The 27,682-nt window shown below is 45.2% G+C and overlaps 1 protein-coding gene across 1 annotated transcript; it reads left to right on the top strand.

The window, feature by feature from the left end:
- The first annotated feature begins 207 nt into the window (after window positions 1–207).
- usp31 (ubiquitin specific peptidase 31) lies at window positions 208–19,601 on the top strand. The gene is made up of 16 exons (XM_060038210.1): window positions 208–1,462; window positions 1,739–1,873; window positions 3,049–3,143; window positions 3,246–3,338; window positions 3,933–4,068; window positions 5,125–5,272; window positions 5,714–5,894; window positions 6,343–6,454; window positions 7,391–7,485; window positions 8,002–8,079; window positions 8,455–8,584; window positions 9,311–9,430; window positions 10,707–10,932; window positions 11,435–11,593; window positions 11,813–11,965; window positions 12,821–19,601. The coding sequence occupies exons 1-16, from the start codon at window positions 938–940 to the stop codon at window positions 14,359–14,361; spliced, it is 3,927 nt and encodes a 1,308-aa protein (XP_059894193.1). The 5' UTR covers window positions 208–937; the 3' UTR covers window positions 14,362–19,601.
- Window positions 19,602–27,682: the final 8,081 nt, after the last annotated feature.

A 27,682-nucleotide genomic window follows, 5' to 3' on the forward strand; every position in this document is an offset into this window, starting at 1 on the left:
CTATAATAACCTTTAATTCTTATATATCCATTTGTTAATGGTGTGAAAGTAGGTAACTCTAGTCTAGGCTAATGTAAAATTAGCACAATTCAGTCATTTACAATGACAAACCATTTATACACATTCCTAATAATCCGAATAAAAACTAGGATGAAGGTAGTCATTTTTATATGGTCGCTGCATTTCATAACAACGACTTTTGCTTTGAAAGAACTTAGACCGGAAGTTAAAATATAACAGTGAAATACCAACATTGCAATAATTAGTTTTTGCAAGATGTGACAAATGTAAGGTGAACCATCCTCAAGAAACCGAATGCCTGTGGTTTATACTTGTCTTTTGCAATGGCGGATATCCATACACTTCTCATGGGGACTTCAACCCGACCGGAGGAGAAATTTGCCCTACCTCTGCTAGCCTGTGTTGTTGTTATTGCTGTACCGTTAACATTAGCTCAGTTAGCTAGCAGCGTAAGCAGTGTCAGCTAGTCTGGCTAGCCCACAGCGTTTGTTTAGCTACCCTTAACCAAGAGACAATATTCGCGCAAGCGACTCGTACAAAGTGCTGAAATGCTGACAGGCGTCAGGTTGATTAGTGTACTGTGCTGTTAACCATCGCGCTATGATGGGTTAAGTTGTTGTGTTAGTAAGCCCGGTTACTTTGCAAGTGAAAAGACGAATGAGGTAACTATATTGGACGGGACACATCGATAAATATATAGTTGGCTGGGGATAGCTAAGGCTAACCACCCTGCTGTGTACACCTGGTTGGGGCGAATGCCTTGAGGGTCATCCAGTGAGTCAATGCTTCTGAGTTGCGGTCGATGGTTCGGGGGTTAACGCCTGAAACTGGAAAATGGCTCTTCAGTTTGCGCATACAGCATTTTTTTGGACGCTGTACTGGTGATTTTGTATTTTTTACGTTCTAAAGAGAAATCATGTCTAGTAAAACTGCAACCAAGGACAAGAAGTCGAGCTTCGGCAAGAAGCTCTTCAGGCGGGGCTCGGTGCGTTCTGTGGGCAGCTTTATGAGCAGAGTTCTGAGGACTCTTTCCACACTGTCCCACTTTGTGTCTGAGGTGCCAACAGAAGACGACAAGGATGATGGAGGCTTTACTTCATTCAAAACTGGGAGTAAAGATCTGCATGTGGATGACTGTGACATCGGCGCATTCCTATCCGGAGACAAGGTTCCCGGAGTGTCAGGTCTCAAGAACCATGGTAACACTTGCTTCATGAATGCGGTTCTGCAGTGCTTGAGCAACACCGAACTGTTTGCTGAATATCTGGGTTTGGAGCAGTACAAGGACGATGAGTCGAACGAGGAGAGACCTATGACAAACGGAGTGCACTTAGAGAGGAAAGCCCCAGGGAACAGAGGAGAAGTGACAGAACAACTTTCTGGACTCGTTCGGGCCCTGTGGACGTTTGAATACACCCCTCAGCACAGCAGGGAATTCAAAGTAAGCATGTCAAAATGTCTTTCATGAATGAAAGCAATTCAACTATTGTTTAAACTTTTTTGATAATGATAATGTATTTGCATGAAGTTGCAATCATGTCATTTAAAAGATATGCACTTATTTTTATAATGATATATCTAAAATGCCATTCACAAAGAAGGGAATCCAATATATCATCCTAAATGTTCCGTACAGTAATTGCAAACGTTGATTGAGATGTATTACTCTGCAAACATAGGACATGATTATTTTCTAAGTATTCCTTTCTATTTACAGAATGCCGTGTCCAAAAGTGCATTACAATACAGAGGGAATTCTCAGCATGATGCTCAGGAGTTTCTGCTGTGGTTGTTGGACAGAGTTCATGAAGACCTTAACGCAGTCAATCCTGACAGTGGACCTGCTATCAGGGTGAGTCCAGGGATTGGTTAAGTTGTATTGTGTTGGGAGTCCAGTTACTTCCATTGGTTATCACAAGACTTGTAGAAACAGTTTGTTGTACGAATAGAATAAAACCTACAGTCCATGATAAACAAACTGCTGTTTGTGTCATCACAAAGTGATTCTTTTTGTATTATTATTCGTAGTCAGGTCTGTAATGCAAAATGGATTGACAAAGGTTTGGGTGACTTTTGGGTTCAGTGATCTGCAGCTTATTGTTTACCCTTCTAGATAGTCGTTTTGTTAAGATTCTATTTCATATGTATATTCCAAAAACATTGGCTATACCTTTTTTAGACAGTAGTGCATAGCTTATCTTTATCCTTGTAGATGTGTAGGCCATACACATGTCACTCATTTTTATAAACAAATGGAAGAAAAGGAGAAAACTCCCAACAAAAGCTGCAGGGCCCTAAACAGAACACAGCCTTTTGTCAGGGCAGGGCGATTCACAGGTACAGGTAACATGACCTCAACAAATTCCTCGCCGTTTCGCTAGGTATGTTGGAGTATTTCACAACAAAATGCCTACTTTGTGTTAAGCTCTCAGTTGATTATATCCGTAGAAGGAATCTGATGATAAGGTGTGAAAGTAAAGGCAGATAATATGTTTCAGCCAGGGCTGCATCCGTTTGGCTCTCCGACTGTTCAGCAACATCATAATTAATTTACTGCAGGGGTTTCTGGCCAAACTAAGTCCATTGGAGATGCCAATGTGATTAATCTGTTCCATTAAATATAATATCCTCATTTTGATTACATGTAGTAAATGGGATTATTATCCTTAAATAATTAAAGTCGTTTCGATGTCTGGAATAAATGCACTCTTCCAACGATGCCAGGGTTCCATTTCCCTGAATTAAATCTATCTTTGATGAAGGGCTAACCCTATCAATTTATAATTTACACATCTTCGTAAAGATATGTTTTGAAGGTTGAAGAGTGCATACATTTCATTTTGAAAACTATTTTAAAAACTATATAAATATAGATTTCCTTTAAACCTTCACCATTATTCAAAGGACCATATGTAGTAATAGTTTCACCATACTTCATCAACTACGGGGAAGTTGTTCTCCTGTCATTGTTATGGCTCTTGTTAATGCTTTTCTGACACCAAGACCCTTTTGCTTTTGACCACTCAGCCGCCGATTGAAGAAGACGAGGAAAGCGTGGAAGGCCCCTCACCCCCCCTGTCTGCAGGGTCCTTTGTGCAAGAGCTCTTCCAGGCTCAGTACAGGTACCACACTACATCAATACTCTCTCAGTATTTGGCTTACTCAGTTTTTCTATGCAAGCCCTTTCCAACACCGATCCTTCAATCTGCTTAACTCTCCCACAGGTCCTCCCTTACCTGCCCCCATTGCCAGAAGCAGAGCAACACATTCGACCCGTTCCTCTGTATCTCCCTACCCATCCCTCTACCACACACCAGGTGAGTGCACTGCACGGTGAAGCCGTGTGTGGGTGATCTGATGGGCACCGAGGTGTGTTTCACCTGGCAGGCCACAACACGCTCCTAATACGGTGACGAGTGGCAGTTGGTTGACTCAATTGGTTTAATCGTCCTGGAGGCTCGACTCCAGTGAATGGACAGGGGTTGGTACTTGGAACGGCACACACTGTAATTTAGCTTGCCCGATGGTCAGCAACCTCACAATTATGGTTTTGTGCTTTGACGCAGAGGAATTGAATGCATGGTTAAAGAGGGGTCCCAAAAGAGTCTTTTTTTTTTTTTGTGTGTGTGGTTGTAACAGTGTAGTATCTTACGGTCAATGTCATTGTGAGAACAATACTTTTGTGTTTTGCAATACTCCCAAGGGGTTCTACAAGGTTATGAGCCCAAAACAACAATAGTAATATATAGTCTGTCGTTCGGTGGATGCTTTATCCCAATTATCTTTGAGTGAGCATGTACTAAGCATGGGTATACTGCGTAACGTCTTCGGATACCAAGTCCAGTCTAGAACATGGCTCAGAGCTGCCTCTCTTCTGATCTCGGCGCCCGTTCCCCTCACTTCCTCCCCAGACCGCTGTATGTGACGGTGGTCTACCAGGGGAAGTACTCCCACTGCATGCGGATTGGCGTGGCCGTCCCCCTCGACAGCACCGTGTACCGGCTCCGGGACGCAGTGTCACGGGAGACCAAGATCCCCATGGACCAGGTGCCCCTTACTGTGCCCCACACACACACACACACACACACACACACACACACACACACACACACACACACACACACACACACACACACACACACACACACACACACACACACACACACACACACACACACACACACACTAAAATGTGAGCTCAGCACCCAGAAAGGACCTGGCGCAGTTGCTCTTTTGTATGCTTTGTGTATATCAGCGGCTAGAACCGTTTAAAAGTTTACGCTGAATGGGCAGTTGGGTTCATCGCATCACCGAATGGGCATTTACTACAGACATTACTACAGACATTTTAGTTCCTGTTTCCCAATGACATTGATTTTGGTCATTAGACGTTTGATTCCCATAGTTTGTTGAAAGTTATATTTGATATATAGATATTTTGAGTTGGCTTTATGACGGTTTTATATTGTGTCCTTGCTTTGCACATATGTCTCGCATGAAAAAAATAAAAGAATATAGTCCTCAAAATACAGTTTCACCAGCCATTTTAACCAATAGTGTTGGCCTAAATTGTGGGGAGACCGTAGCCTTAGATAACAAACAGAATTTCAGAATATTCTCAGTTTGTTGTCGTTGTAAAGCACTTTGATGATGCAAAACGTATTATCTTCGAAGGAAAGAAAACGTGTGGAATTCAAGGATGGTTTGGGAAGCCATTTGAATCTCTACTCAGGGCCTTGTGGCTGTGTGGTGTGGTTTGAATGATGTACGTTATTCCAGCAGATTATGTACTGAATCTAACTGGTGGCAAGCAAGCATCTGGAATGTCTGGAATTATGACAGGGAATAGTTATACTTGTTTAAGTCAGGTACCGAATTAGATACAGGAAAATATGCTGGTCTGGGTTCAAAGAATTCAATATGTCATATGTCAAATGCAAGTCTCAGTGGAATGATGACATAATTGGATGATTGGAGAGACATGTTTTGATTTGTTTGTCAGTTTAATAGCCGAGAGGAGTCTTTTCTAAGTAGTTATTTTCTAAGGCTCTGTTTACTAATTAGGTGATTCAGGTTGTAAAGCGTTTATTTGCTGTCCTTCAGTTCGTCTTGACAGAAATGTACTACGACGGCTTTCACCGCTCCTTCTGCGACGACGATGACGACCTCGACATCATTCAAGAGAGCGACTCCATCTTTGCTTTTGAGACACCCGAGACCTTCAGGCTGGAGAACATTCGCACTAAGAGAGGTACGCCACACTGGATCGTCCTTGGCTGCAATCCATTTGTACTTCTATAGCGAGATTTCACTTGACCTTGTTTCCTACATCTCCAGGTGCTCTCCCCGATTGAAACCGTCCCAGTGTGTGCTAAAGAATAAGCAAGCTACTATACATAATAAGCATGAGGTCTATAAGCCTTAAACAGCCGCTGAAGCTGCTTCAGATCGAGTTCCTTCACAGGAAGTGCTGTGGGGATATTAATGCAGCTGAATAAGGTGTCTCAGCCGTCTCATCTATCATTTCCCACGCTACTTTATCCTCCTCCTCGCCCATGAACCGATACCGCTCGTCTCCTCGGGGGAACGGTGAACGATCAACAGGAAGGAGGACACCGTTTTGGAATGCAGCCTTAGTGTGAAGGGTATGTCAAAGATCTGCGGTGGGGCTCACCTAATCTTCGATCCTCAGGGAGTCTACTGGCCAATCTGAACCAGAACAACCTGAAGTACGGCGCGGAGATGGGCAGGACCCCGTCGTTCATGCAGGGCGCCATGACCCCTCTGGGTGCGTCGCCCAATAAGAACCTGGGCCCGGAGAAGGTCATCCTCCTGGTGTGCAACAGGGCCTGCAGCGGGCACCAAGGGAGAAGGTACTGCAGGAGTCCTCCTCACACTTTGATCGTCTTGGGTTAGCATGGCGTAATTCATGTTGAACAGGTTTTTGTCATTCTGATCATTATATGTGGGCACCATGTGGATAGGTTTTAAGAGTAGGAGTAAGTATAAGAATGCTGGGAAAAACGATATTTTAATAATATTAAATAGCAATTTTTGCAAATATAGATGATGTACGTAAGAAACAACATCATGTACATAAGGAAAATATGACTTTATATGGATGCACTTACATAGTAAGAAATCAATGAAAGAATTCATCCCCAGCCCTTCTTTTTTCTTTTCAAAACCTAAAATAGTTTTATCCTGGACTATAACAGTCATTTTTTCCTCAAGATTCTTTGCAATCACGATATTCTGACTAAAGGACCTTGAGTTAGCAGCAGTAATGTTGAATCCTGTCTTCTTACCTACTCGCTCCAGGTTTGGTCTCCCATTTGTTTTGTACATGGAGCGCACGGTGACCTGGGACACATTGCAGAAGGAGATTCTGGAGAAGATGCGTCATCTGTTAAGACCCGGGGTGTACATCCAGGTAAGAAGGGGTCATCAAGCATGTATTAGTTGGAATATATCGTTACAAATATACAGAGGTGGGGGTAAGTCACTCATGTGCAAGTCACAAGCAAGTCTCAAGTCATAACCTTCAAGTCTCAAGCAAGTTCAAGTCACTGTGGTGAGAATCAAGCAAGTCACAAGTCAAGTCATTGCTCAGGTCAAGCAAGTCACAAGTCAAGTCATACAAAAATCTGATGATCTAACCCAGTTTCCACATTTAAAAATCGGTAAAGAGAGTGGTTCATAAGTTGAGGTTTATTTCAACATTAACAATAACAATGTCTTAACATTAACAATAACTCCAACTATTCAAAACATTCCAAAACCGTTATGTGAATAGGGCCAAAACTGAAGGCAGCTCTGTCCATCACAAATGTCCAGGTAGCGGTTCAACTGAATTTGGGGACTGGAACATGAACCCTCTTAATTTTTTTGCGGTATGCTGAGAACAGCCCAGTCTGACGCTCTTTTTAAAATGACTTGAAATCCTTATCATAACCCACTTACAGCCACATGAAAATTAAACAAGTCAATCATCTGTGGAACGGGCAGGGCTCGAAAAACTCCAGCCAATGATTTCCAGACCCACCGAGTGGCATTGGACAGTACACAGCCCTAATATATAGATCCATATTTTCTTCATGAGTCAGGGAAAAAGGAATGCACACAAATATTACCACTGAAAGGAATAAATAATCAAAGATAAGCTTGTTTAGGCATGAACTTATCAGTTGGGTAATATTTCAGCTTGTCCCCTTTTCATGCGGTATCATCGAGGATATGCAAGAGTAGAGTAGTGTGGTGTCATGTCCCATTGCACAACAGCAACGGCACAGCCAAGAAACCATTAACGCGCAACTTTTCCTTTCAGTGGATCAATTCAAGCTACTGTGTTTTGGTTGTCGTTCCTTAGGTGGGGCCGTTCAGTCTGCGAGTGGTGGGCGTGGTCGGAATCACCTACCTCCTTCCCCAAGACGACCAGCCACTGTGCCATCCCACCGTTGAAAGGTCTGTCAGCAGCACTTACTTCACCCCCGACTCTGCCATGCATTCCAACAACCATGTGAGAGAATTGCTATTCTCAGTTTCACAAGCTCCCCCCTCCCCCTCTGATTCCCCCCCTCAACTCTGGCATGACAGGCCCTGACAGGAGGGTTGACAGGCTCTCATTTAAAACTGTCTGCTCAGCGGGTTGAGTAGGTTTCTAACCGGTGCCTTGCCTCATATCGGTGACGTGTTCACAGAAAAACCGGTTACATCCTCACAAAGGCTCCATATGGTGCCAGCATCAGACATGCATTGATTGTTTGTTTGCATACTAAATCTAACCCTATTACGCCATATAATTATCTGTGTCATTTGATTATTTGATGCTTATCCTTGTTGTATCATTGTTTTTTTTTCTCGTGCGTTACTGTAATGAGTCTCTTGAGTCATGTTAATAGGGGAGGCGTTGACAGGCTTTTAATTTGTAATTGTGGTGATTATTTGGCAGCGTGTTCAAAGGTTCCTTTACCTCCGCAGAGCGTACAAGTCCTGTGGACAAGGGGGTCCCCCGCATGTCAAGATCGTGGTCGAGTGGGACAAAGAAACCAAGGATTAGTAAGTTCAACCAGCCTTTTTCTGAACCTGGTATTAGTCACACTCGGGTGCAGAGTGGCGCTGTATTCCTGGCACTGACAACTGAGAAACAAGTTACGTAATTGTAACATGAGGATGATGATTATGATGAGGATGATGAAGCGCCCGAGTTCCAGATGTTCCAATATTTAACCCGTGTGCAGCAGCTTCATAGATGCACGTCCCTTGATCACATCCCAGCGTATCACCCCTCTATTCCAGAGAAGTAAACCCTTTTAGATCCCAGGCTTTTAACCTTCCCCGTCGGAGATAAATGGACTACATTACGGCCGGGTTTATAAGCAAGATCCAAGGCACGACTCGCGGTGCCTTTTCTCACTGCGATCTCCTCCACAGTCTGTTTGGCCACACGGGGGAGGAGTACATTCCCGACGCAGAGAGCGTCTACCTGCACAGGGAGCAGCACCATCAGCCCCAGGCCTGCACACTGGCCCAGTGCTTCCAGCTCTACACCCAGGAGGAGCAGGTAACTCCGTCAGGCACACTCACACGCCCACGCGTGTCCGTGTGCCAACACTCATCCGCACACATATGCATGTGCACACGCATGCAAAGCTAATGCAGACATGCATGCACGCACGCACGCAGGCACACACGCACGCACGCACGCACGCACGCACGCACGCACGCACGCACGCACGCACGCACGCACGCACACACGCACACACGTACTGTGTGCTCGCAGGCCTTCATAGTACTCACCAGCAGAGACATAACGCAGAGACACAACACAGTCACGCACACACCTTCTGGCAGGCCAGGGTCGGGGTAGTTGTCGCTGCGGGACAGTGATACTGCGGGACGAAACATTTCACTCCTGCTGTCGAACAGGCTTAGCGGTTCAACTTTCTCCTTCTCCCAGCGTGTTTGTTTTTCTGCCTACATCTCAAATAGCTTTCCGCCCGCTGTGGGTTTCAGCCCGCAGTCTATTCCTTATTTCCTCGCATTAAAGTCAAACTTTAGAGGCCAAGTCCAAATGCACTCTGTGGTGGAGTTCGCCTGGTAGCGGGTTTTTTTTAAACAATGTTTTATTGAAGAAATAGTTTTCGGGACGCTTGCGAGGGCCCCTCTGTATGTAGCCCCCGCCCCCCTTCCCCCCCTCCCTCCCTCCCTCCCTCCCCTTTTATTTTTATAAGCAATGTGGTTAGAGCGTGGCCTTGAAGCCCGCCGGCTGGCTGCCCTGTCTCCCCAGCTGGCCCCAGACGACGCCTGGCGCTGCCCCCACTGCAAGCAGCTGCAGCAAGGCCGCATCAAGCTCAGCCTCTGGACCCTGCCGGACGTGCTCATACTGCACCTGAAGAGGTTCCGCCAGGTACGCACCCACACACTGCTACCTACCGCACGCTCACGGTACAGTCAGTCATGTGGCTGGGTGGGATTTTAAAAGGCGAGGGAGTCAGGCTGTGGCTGAGGACTGTCAAGGAGTGTTACAGAACAGTTGCATCAAATGATGTTGCATGACGACTTTCTGAAAAGCAACACTGGCCAGAGTAATCCGAACACAAGGTTAGTTTGTTTTGTGAGAGAGTTAGAGAAGTTCCTACTTTATTACCAGTTTTAGTAACAAGATTGTCCCCACCAGTCCCTGGAACGAAATGTCCACATATAATGTAAAAAAAAAGACAGATATAACAATATAAAGTAAGCATTGATGTAGCATTTCAACCACGTGTTCTTTATTCAACTAACAAAGGGGGACCAAACAGTGACTACACAAATGTTTTGTGGCAGAAGTCGTTTGTATTAATTACAATGCATCCTCCCCCTAATCTTTGCTGCTAAGCCACAAATGCACACTAAAACAAGGAGTACACCACTTAAGAAAGGAATAAAGAATCACTGGTGACTAGACCCTCTTAGCACTGCGGAGAGTGCATTGAATTGAAAGCGAAAGCTGTGTGACTGTTTTTTTTTTTTTCTTGCACGTCTATGGAAATCACCCCCTGATTACGAAGCAGGCGCAATCCGAGCTGTTAAACTGTAACGCAGAGCCGACGCCGGGACAGAGAGGGCTCTGGAACAGGAAACGGGGGAGAGGAGCATTTGAAAATGGCTACAATCTGTCAAGATGAATAGTGACTCCTTCTTCGAAGAGCTGTCTCCCTTTTTGCGGCTTCCTCTCTGCCACGGTGCCGTGGGAAAATACATTCCGCCCTCACCATGCCAGCCAGCGCACCGTGGCGTGTTGGATCAATTACGGACTGGGTCCCGAGTACAGGGTCCTGTACAGTACGGCGTCGGCTCAGGCCCGTCTGCACACAGCGCAAAATCACACTTGCACTCGCCTTTTCTTCTAGCTCCGAAATATTCTCAGTGTAGAATTCCTCTAAACACGGTTGTGTATTATAGCCCTTATTCCAGCTTCCATTCCCCAAAGGATGAAACCTAATTGACCTCATCTGCTGCCATGATGATGGTGAACAGCATTGAAAGGCAGAATGTTTAACGAAATAGTCTTAACTGTTAAAACCAGTTGACTTCTTTCTCACTGTATGGTTTGACCTGTTAAAACGATATGGTTTTTGAATCTTCCGGTTGACTTGTGTTGACTGTGTGCTGCGTTGTGTTTCCGCTGTGTTCTCTCACAGGAGGGCGACCGCAGGGTGAAAATGCAGAACATGGTGAGGTTCCCCCTGCTGGGCATGGACATGGCGCCCCATGTGGTCAAGAGAAGCCAGAGCAGCTGGAGCCTGCCGTCCCACTGGTCGCCGTGGAGACGGCCCTACGGCCTGGGACGCAACCCCGACGACTACCTGTACGACCTCTACGCCGTGTGCAATCATCACGGCAACATGCACGGCGGCCACTACACAGGTGACCACAATGGGTTTACTGAGGATGGACTTTGGCTGGTTTTTAAGTTTAACCTGGGATCCAGCAGTCCTCAGATGTTATAGCAGAACTTCAGTGGGGAGTCCAAACAGAGCCTTGTACGGTTTCCTGTTTTGTCACAGAGTCTAATGGCCAGTGGCTGGTCAACGCATTGTTTATTTGAAGTCTTTAAGGCACTTTTTCTAAGAAGGTTGGTGTCCGGACAGAATGTTTTTAGCTTGTCTTTCCCCCCCGGAAAAAGTTTCACTAGTGCTGCCTGCCAAATTTGTGTTCGCTATTAGCCAAGAATTACAATCTTACAGATCCCCGCCTCCAGCAATGTGCTTGGTCAAAAAACAAATATGAAGCGAAAGCAAGGGAATTGCCCATTCGCCCATTTTTGAGCTTGTCTGCCATCAGGCTTTAGGTTATTAATCCAAAAACAGATTTATGACCCTGCATAATATATCAGCCTCACTCTGACTCGTTCTCTTTCTCTCTCTAGCTCACTGTAAGAACTCCATCGACGGCCAGTGGTACTGCTTCGACGACAGCGAGGTCCAGCCAATGGCGGACGACGACGTGTGTCACCAGTCGGCCTACATCCTGTTCTACCAGCGGAGGACCACCATCCCCTCCTGGTCGGCCAACAGCTCCGTCGCAGGTACGCGTCCGGGAAGCCGAGAGAGAGAGAGAGAGTTATAGTCCAGCAAAACCTTTTGGGCTTTATTAGGGGCTGAGATGGCAGCGGTATAATTAAACGGACGACCTTGGAGGAAAAGATCCTTCAATTGGTGAAATAAGAAAATCTTCTCCTTTCTCATTCTGGTCCCATTGCGCCCATGCTGAACTGAACTCTAACCCCGGGCTGTTTGATTGACAGGTTCCACCAGCTCGTCCCTGTGTGACCACTGGGTTAACAGGCTGCCAGGCAGCCGGCCCGCAAGCCTGGCCTCCGGTGCCTCTTCCAGACGCACCTCCATGGCCTCGCTGGCCGAGTCTGTGGAGTTCTCCGCCGAGCGCTGCGACGACGACGGTGAGAGAGGCTTTTTAAATTCCTCCTCTTGTCTGCTCGCTGACATTTTTATAATGGAATTCTTTTTTTCTTTTTTTTCTTTTTTTTTTTAACATTCCACTTTCCGACATACCTCTAACTGCAGGTTGTGTAGTTATTATAAAGTCATATTCGTTACGGCGGTAATTCTGCCCTGCAAGGGCACACAGTTCCCTGAGACGCAGTGCAGGTTTAACACAGTTTGTCGTATAAAAGTTATCACTTGTGGCTTAGTACTTAAGTGCAGAGTCGAATGGCGTTTTGTGGCAGTCAAACCCTGCAGCGTCTGTGGAATATTAAGGGGCTTGAATCTTCGGTGTCAAATCGATGTTGTTACACATTGGAAATCAACTTTCAACTGGGCCTTTTTGCCACCTTGTCATAAAAGTCAATTTTCCTTAGAATGGAGGCATAATGGAGAGGCAAAAGGTTTTCAGAAGGGGAATTGAACTCGTGAAAATGCAGCTACAACCTTGGTTATCCTTTTGAATATAATTTACAAGAAACAAGAAAATGAAATTCATTCAATACAGAATTCCGTTAATGTTATGACACCCCCAAGGTTATGCAGTTAGATGTGTGAAGAATTCAAATATTGTCAAGAACATGATTATGATATTTCAATCTACTGAAAGTCAATTTGTTTGATTGCATACACGATTTGTCATCGTGTTCTACAGTATTATGTAAATGTCAAAATTACTAAAGAACCTGTTCTGCAGCTCTTATAAAGGCGGACTCCCGACATTCTCCGTCATTGAGGACGTTATCTTAAGTGCATCCTAAACGGTGCGAGGGGAAACGATGGCTCACTCTGTCTTTTCCTTCTGTTCTCAGGGGGGTTCTCCACCCGGCCGTTCGTGAGGAGCATCCAGCGACAGAGCCTGTCGTCGCGGTCCTCCGTCACCAGCCCGCTGGCCTTCGGCGAGGCGGGGATGAAGCCCTCCTGGTCCCTGTCGGCCAAGCTCCAGATGAGGTCCAACTCCCCGTCCCGCTTCTCCCTGGACTCGCGCTGCTCTCCGCCCCTGGAGCGGATCGGGGAGGCCGGCGACGACAAGGTGTCCACTTCCTGTTTCGGCAGCCACAGCAGACACGAGCGCTACTTTGGCAGTCGGGCGCCGCTGGCCGTGATGGAGAGCAACGCCGGCGACCAGGAGAGCAACAACCGCTTCCTGGATATGGTCTACACCAAGGCTCCGCCCCCCCTGGATAAGAAAGGCACAAAGGGGGACGCCACCGAAAACAACAACCAGATCACGGCTCAAGACCAGAACGCCCTGACGCCCCAGACAGCCCCGGTGAAGGAGCCCAAGCGCAAGAGCAGTATTATCGGGTTCGGCTCGCGGGGGGAGAGCACCACGTCCACCAAGGCTCCCAACAAGGCGGAGCAAGAGAAGAACTCCAAAAAGCGCCTCTGTTCCCCTCCGACCCAAAAAGCCCAGACGTCTTCCGGCACTCCGGTCAAGGGCTCAAAGGTCATCAACAACAACAACTCCATCACCAGGGAAACCAAGAGTGTCAGTGCCAAGAAAGTCACCCTCACCCCCAGTGGCACTCCTTCCAAGAAGAAGGAGCCGTCCCACCCGCCGCCGGCTCTAGAAGGGACCCCGCTGCGTAAGCAGTGCCTGGGCTGCTCCACGCCGCAGTCGTCGGCGTCCCCGTCGCCCACCGCCAAGAAGACCTTCTCGGGCCTGGAGAGGACCTTCTCGGGCCTGGAGAGGAGCGCGGCGGGCGGCAGGAAAAGACTGATAGAGCGGAGCTTCAGCCGGGACTCGGTGCACACCAGCCCGCTGGCCGACCCCGCCCGCGGCGGCTCGGTGGCCCGCTCCGCCCTGGCGAAGAGCGGCGGCCTGGAGGTCAGAGTGGAGCGCAAGTCGTTCCGGTGCTCCAGCAGCAGCTCGTCCATCACCAGCCTGCGCTCGCCCAGCGTGTCGTCCCGGGACCTGCGACGCGGCAGCAAGTCGGAGGACAAGGGCCTGTCCTTCCTGAAGAGCGCCCTCCGCCAGAGGGAGAGCCGCCGGTCGGCCGACCTGGGCAAGAGCAACCTGGTGGCCAAGAAGGAGGCGGAGCGGGCCGGCGGGCGGCCGTCTGAGCCCGCCAAAGATGGCGGCAGCGCCGCCAGCAGCGGGGAGAGGCTGGACAGCAGCAACTCCTCCAGAGAGACCAGCGAACGCGAGGCCAAGCCCCGCGGGAAGGAGGCGTCCAGGCCCACCAGCGCTTTCGGGAGGACCCTGTTGAGCGTGGGGAAGTCCCGGTCTTCCCTCACGGAAACGAGCCCGAAGCTTCCGTCGAACGCTAAAAGACCTGTGGAGAAGGTAGCGTCTTCCAGGAGGCTGTCGTCCAGCGTGCAGTCTCCGGCGCGGACGAGGCCCAAGTAGTCTGTGAGTCGTAGCTGTTTTTTTGGGGGGGGATGCAGGTTTTACTTTGTGCCTATGTTGCAGGGAGCGCCGGCTGTATTTGGAGAGGATCACTTTTTTTGATGCGGTGTTTTGTACGCGGGCATTACAGTCATCGAATGGCTCAGATCTGAGTCTCAGCGGCCATAAAAAAATTATCCATATTGGATGCAAAGGAATGATAGACGTATAATACTATACTTCCAGAAATTACCCCTCATATTTTAGGGTCACTTTTGACTATTGTCAATTTAATTTGTCCTTTTTAGTGTTTTGTAAAAATACTAATCAAAAAAGTTGGGATTTTAAGGCGGGGGGCATTTTTTAGTTACGCTTATTTTGATGTTGCTTGGACAACATTTTGGTCTTGGACGACATGCATGTTCGCCGTGCCTCCGTTTTGAGGATACGCATATTGTTTGTAGTTCAGTTACAAGCAAGCTAAGTTAATACTAGAATACTGCAAAATGTCTTACTGGATCCATCTATGCAAACTCTAAATCAAGTAAAACTAAAAATACACTTTCTAACCTTTTATGCTTAATGCCCTGCCACAGGTAAAAAAAACATCCGTAGTGGTTTAATTGGCGACTGTGGCATGTAAGGGACATTGCACTTGTGCGATGTGTCTTTAGTACTTGTGTAGCCAAAACTAAAACTGTTGCATTTTGCCTGACCGATACGATTATAAGATTATCTCTGACATGGCCCGCTGTTATCTTTTCAAAGTCAAATGTCCTTCTCTGTACAAACAAAACATCAAAAAAGGTCTCTGCGCAAATATGGGAGCTCAGTTTATTTGTAGATAAGATAGACAAACGTATGAAAGAGTTGCATTCAAAACATGGGTCGATTTAGCATTTCTCAAAAGTATAGTTTTTTACCATGGGTGTCAATCCTGTCAGACAGTTTTTGGAACATCACTTCTGACTAGATCACTTGTTTATTAATGGTGTCTTCCTCTCTTAATAATTTACGACATATTGACAGATAGTTATTTTGACACACTTTAAATGAAATGTTATTTTTTAATGATCAAGCTCTGTTTTTACTTTGGATTTACACTTTTGAACCCAAAAGTTCGCTCTCTGAAGGCAATATATCATAAATTATATATCTATATATATCTATTAGAAGAATGACCGTTAAAGCGCCTTTCGAAGCAGTCATGGATCCCATATTAAGCTACTACTCTCTTGAGAATTAATGTTCCATCATAGCTATTTGTATACAAGCAGTTTCCTTTCCCTTCTGTTACGGTGCATTACGCAAACCTAAGAACTGAATACTATTTTTTACCCTGTAAATCATTTTAGAGTTGATCTCAGCGGTGTGACAGCCATTGGGTTTTGAGTGGATGTATGAGTACCTTTCTAAGATCATTCGATCTCGGGGGAAACTATTAAGAAATCATTTACTCCTACAAGGTGCTGAAAACAAAAAAACGACCAGTGCTTCCAAGTCATAACACTCTCCTTATCTTAAATACCGATGTGTTTAGAACTGTGACCAAACTGGCAATCTATAAAGTACATTGTCGTGTTTTATCGTCACCTGTGGTACCTATTCCGAGTAGATAATGTTATTTATTTTCGTTAAGCCAAAGCAAAGGTGTGCTAAAAGTTGTCGAACACTTCATTCGTATTGTTGAAACCCTTTTAGCGGCCATAATTATGGCCTTTTAGCGGCCATAATTAAAACGTGGAAGTTATGTAGAATCACTTCTATATACACCTTTAAACACCATTTTGTTTTGCCACTGTTAAGATTATCCTTACTGCCGTTGTCGGCACATTTGCAGCTCTGCCTATAGTCTTCCATAGAATATTTATTAATAAGACTCATACATTGATTCCCCAAAGCCTTGACTGAAAGTGCAATAATTAAGGGCAATATGGTCGTCTTATTCACAGGTATGCATATTACTGGTAGCAAAGTGCAAGGTTTTCTTCTTACTAGTGTGGCCAATGCATTGGCAAAAATAAGCAAAGCCCTGTCTTCCATTAACATTCTCGGTGCAAGCAATGTTTGCGTAGTAACAGAAAACCTGAAGTGTGGGTTTCAGAGTAGACAAAATACAATTTGAAAGACGTTCTCTACTGCAAGGCGCTAGACTAGAGTGACAGTCGCTCCAGCCCTGCTAGATGTAGTCATCCAACAGCATTAGTGGGACATTGCAGAGACTGTGTTTGAGATACATAACCTATCATTAGTCCTCTGCTTTTGCTTTGGTGTGTGTTACAGATGTCTGCCGTTGGAAAGATATTTTGTCTAGTTGGAGAAAGCGGGTCTTTTTTTACTTTTGCTCATTTTTGCTAAATTGTTAAACGTATTAACAATATATAGTTCCAGACAGTTCCTCTGAAATGGCCTCAAGTGTGTGTGTGTGTGTGTGTGTGTGTGTGTGTGTGTGTGTGTGTGTGTGTGTGTGTGTGTGTGTGTGTGTGTGTGTGTGTGTGTGTGTGTGTGTGTGTGTGTGTGTGTGTGTGTGTGTGTGTGTGTGTGTAATATCCAATATTAAGCCTTAGATTTGCTTCTTACTCAGTTGTAGACTGAAGTCTATACAAGTTGCTCTTTGCAAATACTAGTAGGTAAAAAAAAAGCTATCATGTTTTGGAGGTAAGGTAGACTTCAGTGACATTTTAAAGATACATTGTATAACTTCGATCTACATATACGCCCATATGTTCCTATGTCACGATCCAGGTAATTTATTGATGGTGACGCCGTATCATTTCTACCTCATCCTGTACTGTGCAGTAAATATGGTGATACATGTACCTTTTCAAGTCGGGGCTGTTCCATTACTCCACATCTGCCTGTATGAATATATGCAGGAATGAATGTGTGAGCCCCTGGAGGGAAAAGCAGAGTTTCAAAGTGAGCCAGAAGCCCTTCAGTAACCGTGGCCACATCATGCCATGACCAGCGAATAAGGCTTGGGTCATTTTCTGCCTGCAAATTATTTGATCTTAATCTCTCTTTGACACGCCAAGAGGCCTCTGTGAGATAATAAGCAATGTTCAATTATATTGTCATCGGGACAAAACAAAAAAATGCATAAAGTTTTTGTTCTGTTTTCAACGAAACTAACGAGAATTGCAAGACAATGGATCAAATATTTGTATATGTTTACAGCCCCCCCCCCTCCCCTACCCAATTCCAGTTGTTTTTGTTTACTCGTTTTCATTCAGTTTACTTTCTCTTCTAATGCTGGTATCCTTGTTCCTTGTACAGGCTTTCAGTAGCTGGGTGTGGAATGCTGTAGTGTGTGTATATGTGTGTGTGGGTGTATGGGTCTGTGTGTAGGGGCACAGCCGTGTGTGTGTGTGTGTGTGTGTGTGTGTGTGTGTGTGTGTGTGTGTGTGTGTGTGTGTGTGTGTGTGTGTGTGTGTGTGTGTGTGTGTGTGTGTGTGTGTGTGTGTGTGTGTGTGTGTGTGTGTGCGTGGTCTCCTGATGCTTGATTCATCATTAACTATGCAATGAAGACGGCTGCTTTGTGGCCCAGAAACAGACCACGGCTGGTACATTAGCGTTTGCTTTTTTTTTTTGCACAGCTCATTTTAACCCCAGGAATCGAATGGGATCGAATGTGTTCCGTCTTCACTCTATCTTTCTTGGTATATTATAATCAAGGATTATTTTTCATCGTGAAAGGTGTTTTTCTGGGTTGTTTTTTTTAACACTATTGCTGTTTTGTTTGTTATGTAAGGTGGTACTCTGTTGTGCTGCCAGTCTGTCCACACCTAGAATGATGCGCTCCGCTGTTCTCAGAAAAGAGTCCCAGTCTTCCTCTCTCTTGCTCACACCAGCAGGGACGTCAGTAGCGATCCCTCCCTTGGTAGATGGTAGTCTAATGTAGAACAGAAGAAGACGCAAAAAGAGCCAGTCTACCCATTGATTCTGTACTCTGCTGCTAAAATGGTAACATATTGTCGTTCATAACGACCCCCCCCCCCCCCCCCCCCTCCCATACTGTTCGACTATAAGGTATCTTCTCATTGTGTGTGTGTGTACTTTATATGTACTGAAAGTGGGCTTATTTTGTTAATGGGTCTAGCGAAATGCGTGTGTAAAAAATAAATAATGTAGATCTTACATTGAGCTGTATCATGTGCGCGACAAGGACGAACATCCATGTCATTTCTCAGTAGACGTTCAGGGCAGGTTCAGAAACGTAGCATCTGAACGATAGTAGCACTCTGCAAAAAACCCTCAGTCTGTGAGACTGCTCCTTTACAGTGTATGTCTGTGTGTATATACGCTTCCGAAGTCACTCGTGCAAAAACGTTTTTGTTGTTCATGCTGTAGTACTGCAACACTATCGTTACGTTAACACTAACTTTAAAGGGGTGATTGATTGATTGTACGTGTGAGGCGTCATCGTAGATGGGTTTTTCAGGTCACACGTTCCGAATTTTTTTTCCGAATTTTCCAAACGCAATAAATTCAATCGGGTGATTCCCAAAAGCGTGCAGACGGCGGACAGAAACAACCGTTGTCTCAGCGGCACCGGTGTGCACTTAGCCATGGACGTTAATGTTGAGTAATGACTCCACGCTTAGGACAATTAACTTGTGCCGTCTGGGGTAAAGATTAGGCGTTCAGGAGGCCCCCGTGCCAGGGATGTGCGTTTTGATTCAATTCAGCAGCCTTAAGCAACTACCGTCTGTATGTCCCCTGTAGGGTAAGACACAGGTGGTGCACATTTGGAGAAAGGGTGCTAGAATTTCTCTTTTTTTTTTACAGTGACATGAATGTCCTTTTCGGTCAACTGGAAAAAAATGTATCATACTTGAAGCGTATACACCGCAGCATTAATAAGATGCTTTAATCGCTTCGTTGTCTGTATGGTCAGCAATCCATTCCCAGTATTGATTTAAAGGTGTTTTATAGATCAACATATATTCCATTGTCTGTGTTTAGGGGCCTGATGGGTCTGATTTATACTGTACATCTGTTACATTATGGTCTTTTCATCTGCATCAGCCTTTTTGTTTTGCATTTTTACATCATCGTTTTTGTGCTTATCTCTAATTTTAAGTCATCAATGTTATTTATTTTTTTTATGTTGAAATGTGTATGCACTTTTAATGATTTTCCTTTTTGGGGGGTTTTGTTTTATCTTAAATGAATGCATCTTTTTTAAGGGAAAGACAATTTTGTTTTTCTCATGTGAGAACAAAATGAGAAAATCTGAATAAAAAAATGTTAAACATTGATCAATCAGAGGTGTTTTTTATTTCTTCAAATGTGTGTAGTATTCAAATTTCCACAAGGGGGCGCATAACTCCTTCGAATGGGCAGGATTCCCTCTGCTCTGTGTTTTTGCCTGCAGGCCCTACCTACCAGTTACAGGTAAACATTGTAACTGTTAGTCCACAATTTTTTTCTTTTTTCATGGATTTCCATGTGACTTTTGTTTGGCACGGGCAAACATGCAAACCAAAGCAGTGAAATAATTTACTATTCACTTTGTCATGAGTGCATTCCCGTGTTCATCATCAGAGTATGATTGTTGAGGGAAGTCTGGTCTGCCAAACCTATTCACGACACGCATGTAAATCCAGCTGCTTCCTGTTTACTCGGCGGTTTAGTCTCATTCAAATGGATTTGAAAAGCCATTTCCTTTGCCTTCCAAGATCCAATTAATCCTAAAAATGCTTGCCTTGAGCAGGTTAAAAACAAAGAAATCCCAAATCAATGGCAAGATCATAGGCCTCCTGGTCAGAAGAGTCAATATTGTCCTAGAACAAAACCATCGCAAATATATGATTCAACGACGGATGCAACCGCGTCTGATATCAATTTGAACATGCTTAACACTTCATACCACACATCTAACACCTGAGCGCTACGGTGTGATGAGTGGAAAATAACACATTTTTTTACTGTAAATGGAAGCGATATTAGCTTCTTTAAAAGTGGCGCGAGGAGTTCCATCAAATAAAAAGAAATAAATAAATGACTTTCATCTGATTTCAAAGTGCACTTGCAGTTTTCGCCATTTTCTTTTTTTGAAGACTGCTGTGTAGGCCTATTCCGTTTCCCTTTCATTAGGCTCACCGGATTCACAGCCCTGTCGTCAACGATGCCCACGGTGGCCACTCAATAAGCTATGGTAAATCAAGCTTTTCTTTACAAGGGGAAAGAAAATCCACTTTAGGCTGACAGGGGATAAGGTTTTTTTTTTTCCTTTCTTTTTTCTTACCTCTTAGTTTGTGTCACAGAGCACTAATGATGTCCTCTGCGCTGACCCAAAGGGGAGAACCCGAGATCGCCGCCGCCTGTCCAACAGTTCTGCTGACTGCATCTCGCGCGCGCGCACACACGCACACGCACACACACTCTACATCTCCTGGTTAACATAATGGCTCATTAGGCCTACAGGCAATGCAAGTTTTATCTCATGGCAGGGGGCCTACTTGTGGGGACATAAGAAAAAAAACTGATGTCAAGTCTTGGGGGGCTACATGTATACACGGTTACAAAATAGTTATTCAACTTTTATCCAAGTGAAGTCATTGAAGGGTAAGTAAACCCTGTTATTTGTGTATGTAACATATATATTTGTATATATATATATATATATATATATATATATATATGTGTGTGTATTTATGTGTGTGGGTGTGTATATACCGGTGCATATATATTCGTGTGTGTGTATATAATATATACACACATACAGCCTATATATTATATAGGCTGTATATGTGTATGTATATTGTTGGAGTGTGTGTGGAGATGACTGGTTTAACCTGTGCACACTGATTACTCAATGTGCAACAGGTGTGCAGCCTGACCCAGCCCCAGAGTCCACTCAGACAGGGCCAGGTGAGGCTGCTTTAACCAGCCATCATCCATACACACTCAAACAATATAGATATGTACATTTTTATTTCTGTAAGGGCATTCCATGCCTTGATGAACGGGAGACTAAAAATAGACAGGAAATTGGGTTGAAAGGGAGGGAACGGAATGTAGCGTAGGAACACATGTTGGAATCATACCTGGGTCGCTTTAAGGAGTACCGCCTATGTCATTAACCACCGGTTGCAACCAATAAACCGCCATTTAAGCCTGAGAAAAAAAGATTGATCGACTCGACAGTCATAAGGGTTTTAGAAATAACACATTGGGTTCCACAAGTGTGAGGGAGTTGTCAAGACCTACTCGCCCAAGCTGGAAGGTGCACAGCACATACAAAACCACCAATCTGGAAAAGTGTTTAAAAGCCCAAAGTAGCAGACTTCTTAAACTTAAGATCTTCCCCTGTTTAATAACTTTTGACTTTTAGTCCAAAAGAACACAAATGTTAACCAATACTTCTTGAGACCCAAACTGAACCATTGTCATCCGAGAATGAGTAAGTGAAGTGATGATGAGGGTTTTGGGTTTATGAACCCTTCAAGGAGAAGGTTAGGGGGTAGGGCCTCTTGGTATTGGACACTGGGGAATCAAACCCAGTAGCTTTCAGCTGCAAGTTTAAAACCCTGGCTGTGCCTTGCCCTATATATCAATTGGTCAGCACAGAAATGTTAAGATAAGATGTGCTTTATTAATCCCACACAGGAAAGTTGGTAGAGTATCTTGAGTATCTAGAAATATGTCATTTTCTATATAGAAATGTCATTTTCCAAACAAACAAATAAATTGTGTTATGGTCAGTTCAGGCTAGAGAGCCAAATTGCATGGGTTTGTAGACTACATTTAAGTCACAATTGTGTATGAGGTATGTTGACTGATGGATAGCTTCTATAGCTTCTCCATACGAGTACATAACCAAGGTCCTCTTCATCAGATATGCCATGCTGTTGCCAGTGCAACACAACACCTTGAGACACACACACACACACACACACACACACACACACACACACACACACACACACACACACACACACACACACACACACACACACACACACACACACACACACAAACACATGTGCAGCAATATTATCATAAGAATGGAGGGGAAAGGAAATGTCTCCTATTGTGAGTGTTGCGCGTTTCCGTGCCAACGCACCTGCTCTGCCAACACCTGCTTCCTTCAAGCTAATCACCCATTTGGTAAAAACAAAACCCAGAAACCTTGCTACACTTGAACTAGGACTGACAAATACAACATTCAATTTAACATTTGCATATTTTAATGAATGGAAATCATTAAATAAAAACATAACCGACTCTTGGGTGTTTTTTTGACACGGAATGATTTTTTTTCTTTTTCTTCTTCTTTTTCGTATTCCATAGAACCGAACTTAACTAATACTCCGCTTGGGGGCCGACGCCACAGGGATTCAATCGTTTCAAATCCTCGTTTCTTGAGGAGGAGGGGGGGGGGATGCCATTTAAGCACCATTCTTCAAGTCACTCACAACACAGCGGTGGCGGCATGTGACTCCCCACACACTCAATAATATCAGTCACCCGTGGTGCACTGGAGTTACTTTAGCGATTCACCTGTGGTTTTATCTCCTTTGTCCCCCTCTTTTGACTCTACCCTGGGGAGCGCGTAGGAGAAATCGATCTCCCCCTCATTGATTTTTAGTAGGGCTCCCGAGATAGGAGGTTGGAATTCATAGGAAGAACCTGTGCGGAAGACAGAGACGGAGAGGCCGTAAGAGCAGGGACGTGCACGCCCCCGGGAGCACGATATGCATGCGCTATCACAGCTAAAGGTCACCGGTGTGACCTGTCAGCCAAAGACAAATCGCAAAAAGTAGGGTCTCCTCTGTGCAGGCTCAACACGTTGTATGTCAATGACGCTTGTGGAAAACGTAGGCCTCCAACACGACGATACGATCGTAAAGGGCGCTGCCAAAGCCGTTTCCGATCGTATTGCCGTGTTTGTTGCTTGTTGTGTTGAGGAACGGAGGAAGAGGAAGGATACGAAGGCCTCGGGCTTCAGAGGCTAAACTAGCATGACAATTGTTTACTTCCCGCTGTTTTTCCTGCATTTCCCCTCGGAGCATAAGATGCACAAGCATGACGTTATCTTGATGGTGTTTTTTTTATTATTTTTTTATAGATAGCCTGACGCAAAAGAGCTAATGTAAGATAGCGTATCGGGGGTTGGAATATGCTCTGTGAACACTGTTCCAGCATCCATTTCATCATGTCCTCTGATGTGCTGGGCCGCTAGCCCCCCAAAGGCTACTGCTCTCTATGCTACAGTAAACTCGGCTAACACTCGGCTTCATCTCGCATTCCCTTTTGCTACTTTCTCCTCTGCGCCGCTTGTTTGTCTCGCTCCTCCAGTCAATCAGCCCCTCGACTGTTTCATGTAGAAAAGCCTGACAAGACAAAACAGCAGACGCAGCAGACATTGGGTCCTCCGGGGAGAACCAAACAAGGTGGGTGAGGGATACCTGTTCTGAATTCCATCGCAGAGGGCTGGCCCCGGTGTATCCTCGCTTCTCCGGGGTCAGCCTGCGTAGTTTGATGGCGTAGCGATTGATGGCTTGTATCCAGTGGCTGGAGATGAGAGTGATAGGCACTCCTATGCAGTGCAGTGGTCCAGGTCACCTCTGTGTGGAGCGTTGGGGAGTTTTTTTTAACATAGTAAGTCAGAGAGCAACACAAACACATCAATATCCTCGTGATGTGTTTGTGCTGTCTGTTGTTTTATTCTGGCCCAGAGAAATAATTCTGTGAATAAAACTATTTGATTTGACTCCACACCAGCAATACCGCCGGGATCACAGCAGCTGTGGACGATCATTTGGGGGCTTTTGTGCTTGTGAAATACAAAGTGAAAAGCCCCTCATTGGGTGAAAAAAATGAAGAAAGTGAAATTTTTCCGGCACTCTCTTTTATGGGTGTTATGATTCCCTTCTGTCATTTCCTTCTCTTCTTTATCTGCTGCTTTCAAGCGCCAGACAAAGCAAATACACTGAGACAAATTGTCACCGTTCCAGATTTCGAATCCAAAGCCTTCCAAATGGGGGTGGACTGATTTTAATATAGATGCCCAGGCACATGAACATCCAATTACAATAGATGTGATCATTAAGTTTTTGGGTTATTTTTTGGTTATTTTTCTCCAAAAGAGTAATTCAATTAATCCAGCAATGTGTTGTTGGCGCTATTAAAGAATAGTAGCAGCGATTGGGTTCGGGTTTGTAGGATTGTTACTAATACAATGCTTTTCAATATTCAGTCCAATCAGCAGATGGTTTTATCCGGAGGGTTTGGCTCAGGGATACCACCAGGTAGAGATCAAACCAGGTAACCTTTCTCGACACACCCCCGTCTCAAGAAGACATCGAATTTTCTTCTCTGTTATGTCATGATTTTTCAGTATGTTTCATATCTCCAAGTATCCGCCATCTGTAACACTGTTTTCTCCAAATAAACAAAAAGAGTAGAGTGGGAAAAGCAGAGTGGGCAGTAGGCCCAGCTATGCCTGCCCACCGCCACCATTCACTACCAGTCTTCATTGCGCATTAAATGTTGTCTTCCTGTGTCGTGGTGGTGATGGTGGCTGAAGGGCTGATTATGGTTCCACGTTGACGCACAAAAGGGGGTTTATGGACCCATTACGTCCTTGCGGACCCTCCTTGCGTCGAACGCAAGGGCTTGAAGTGAACCTCCCAAAAATTGGCAGTGCAGCCACAAGGGCTGTGATTGGTCCGCTCACCTAAATCCGACACGGAATCAAAACAGGTTCACGACTGTGTCGAAGCGTCTGCATGGAACCATGATCAGCCCTAGAGTCCATCTATGCTGTGGAGGGACCTGGCCTAATGTCCTTTACGCTGATGCTAGACGACCCCACTGACTGCCCTCCCTGGGTGCTGCTGTCAATTAGTTACCGGCCATGCATGTGTCTGCTCAAACCCCGCTCTAGCAAGCTGCGGATAAAGGTGAAATATATAACACTACAGGTTCCCGCCTGGCTACAAGTGGGTCCCACTGGTCGCTTCAGAATCCTGCATTTGCATGCAAAACTCATCCTAATCACTTTGTGCAATCTCAATTGTTATTCAGATTTAACACCAGAGTTGCTTTGTTCGAAGCCATGTTTTCCCTGAATCAGAGCTGCCTCTAAATGCGGGGTATTATCGAACTCATTAAGTACACATAAGTGGGTGAATGTTGCAAGGCCATGCGGCCAGGGATTATTTTGACATTAGGGTAGTCTGAGCTCCACATGAGATGGATTTAATGAACCTCTATGGTGGATTTATGGTACCACAGCCACCGTGGCGGTACACTAAAGTGAGGGTGAAAAAGCAGATTTTGAAACGGTTGCACAAAAAAAGCTGCAATGATGGCAAGCAAATGGATTGCATTCATATAACATAACACTCAAACACGTAAAGTAATATGAATATATATTTGGTGAAATTGTGCTTTTCTTTACCGGTGTCATTACCGAACCATTACCGCCTTATGAAAGCCGCCGAGACAAAGGAGAAACGGTGTTATAACAAGACTTAGTGCCCTCATGAATCTCGTTTAACATGATGCATTGCCACGGGAGCACTGTTGCTAATACAAATACGACGCCAGATGCCCTCATAAGCTGTTCCGCCATTATTTATTTATGAATATCCGCAGACGCTGCTAATATATATCCCCGGGCCTTGGCAGAGTGACCTTATGTATTTCTTATATGGGCTGGTTCCTCGCTTCTTTATTACCCATCAGATATGTCAAGGAAATGTAAAAGTAAGACAGCATTGTTGTTGTTTTTCCTCCTCTCCTCCACTTCGGCCCCCACTGTGATACAGTGGATGGGCGTACTCCGCAATCAACTCCAAATGGTCCGAAATAAAAGTGCACTCTGTAGGGTGAATGATTGCAAAGTCGGGTTGGTGTATACAAATCTGCACCTTCCACGGCAGTTATTCCTTATCGTCCCCCGTTCTGCTACGTCTTCACACCCAACCGCGCGCGGTGTTATCTGATGGTGATTCACGTCTCGCACACGCCCCTTTAGGACTAATATGACTAATATATGTGTTCTGCATTTCGTTTGAAATGGGATTCTTGGCTTCTTACTCAAGGAATATGCAGAGAAGCTGTTGGCTGATAAACCCTGAGCCTGGCGTGTGTGTGCACGTGATGTGCATGTCTGAAAAGCCAAGCCCTTTTAAACGGCGGCACTAAAATGGAAATACACCTGCACTTTTCAATGATTCAGACATAAACCATTGCCTCTCCCTCAAAAATGAACACTATAAACATAGCTTAGAGCAAAGCCCAGGACGTTATCCTTTAATGGCTTTTGAGAATAGTTTATTAGGTCTGGCTGATGCAGATGCTCATTCCCCCCCTTTCTGCCTAATGAGTTATTTATCCTTCTATCTCGTCCGGAACGCGCAGAAGGGTAATCTGTTCATGTGATCAACCGGAGCGTTACCTGTCCTCACTCTGGGCGGGAATGTCTTTTATTTTTTTTTAATTGTCTGGATATATCACACCATATGTATGCATATATTCATGCATCTCTCTTGCGGCACCAGGCACCTATCTAAGACACGTTGGCTGTGTGGCACCAGCCTGGGTCGAGGCTGAGCCAGAACCTGCTATCTCTCAGAATGTTTGTCCAGATTCTCCCGAGGCATGCCCTGATTCCTGCAGACAGCCGGGACCATTGTGACTCTGAGTTTTGCCCCCCTTTCCCTCCTCATTCTCTCTCTCTCTCTCTCTCTCTCTCTCTCTCTCTCTCTCTCTCTCTCTCTCTCTCTCTCTCTCTCTCTCTCTCTCTCTCTCTCTCTCTCTCTCTCTCTCTCTCTCTCTCTCTCTCTCTCTCTCTCTCTCTCTCTCTCTCTCTCTCTCTCTCTCGCTCACTCGCTCCGATGCTTGGGCCAACTTCTCCCACAAATCATTGGAAAAAAACAAAAAACAGGCACCCAAACAGTGTTTGCATGTATTGCATTTATCCTGCTGTAATTGCCCGTTTGTTTTTGTGTCCAGTCACCACAACATTGTGGTAGGTCACGGAGCATCCCCGCCTCCCCACCCCTCCCCCCTCCTCCCCCAAGCCCACATGAATATTAAAACCACCACACTGAGTGCAATAAAATGAAAGCAATTCTTGGCTGTTGTTATTCTTGCCTCTCGCCTTTCCCAGTGACATTCACTCTCCTCTTTACTTTTCCCCAAGACTTGTTTATCAGTTGAAAGCAGCTTTTTGAAAAATCCAAGTTTTTCAGTTCCCTGCCTCGCGGAAAGTGGACTTTTTCTTTTCCTTTTCCCAGAGCCGCCCTAATAGCCTTGTCATGTCCGAGAAAGACCCAGGAAGAAAGCTCTGTCCTCTAATTAACAGTGAGAAGAGGCTGTATCA

The sequence above is a fragment of the Gadus macrocephalus genome, chromosome 2 (assembly GCF_031168955.1).
Source record: "Gadus macrocephalus chromosome 2, ASM3116895v1".
In the NCBI taxonomy this organism is placed as follows: Eukaryota; Metazoa; Chordata; class Actinopteri; order Gadiformes; family Gadidae; genus Gadus; species Gadus macrocephalus.

What these genes read in the sequence shown, in the direction of transcription:
- usp31 (XM_060038210.1), top strand. Translation starts at nt 938, where the DNA reads ATGTCTAGTAAAACTGCAACCAAGGACAAGAAGTCGAGCTTCGGCAAG. An exon ending in AGCGGGCACCAAGGGAGAAG is followed by an intron (nt 5,895 to 6,342) that starts GTACTGCAGGAG and finishes TACTCGCTCCAG; the next exon opens with GTTTGGTCTCCCATTTGTTT. An exon ending in GCACGGCGGCCACTACACAG is followed by an intron (nt 10,933 to 11,434) that starts GTGACCACAATG and finishes TTCTCTCTCTAG; the next exon opens with CTCACTGTAAGAACTCCATC.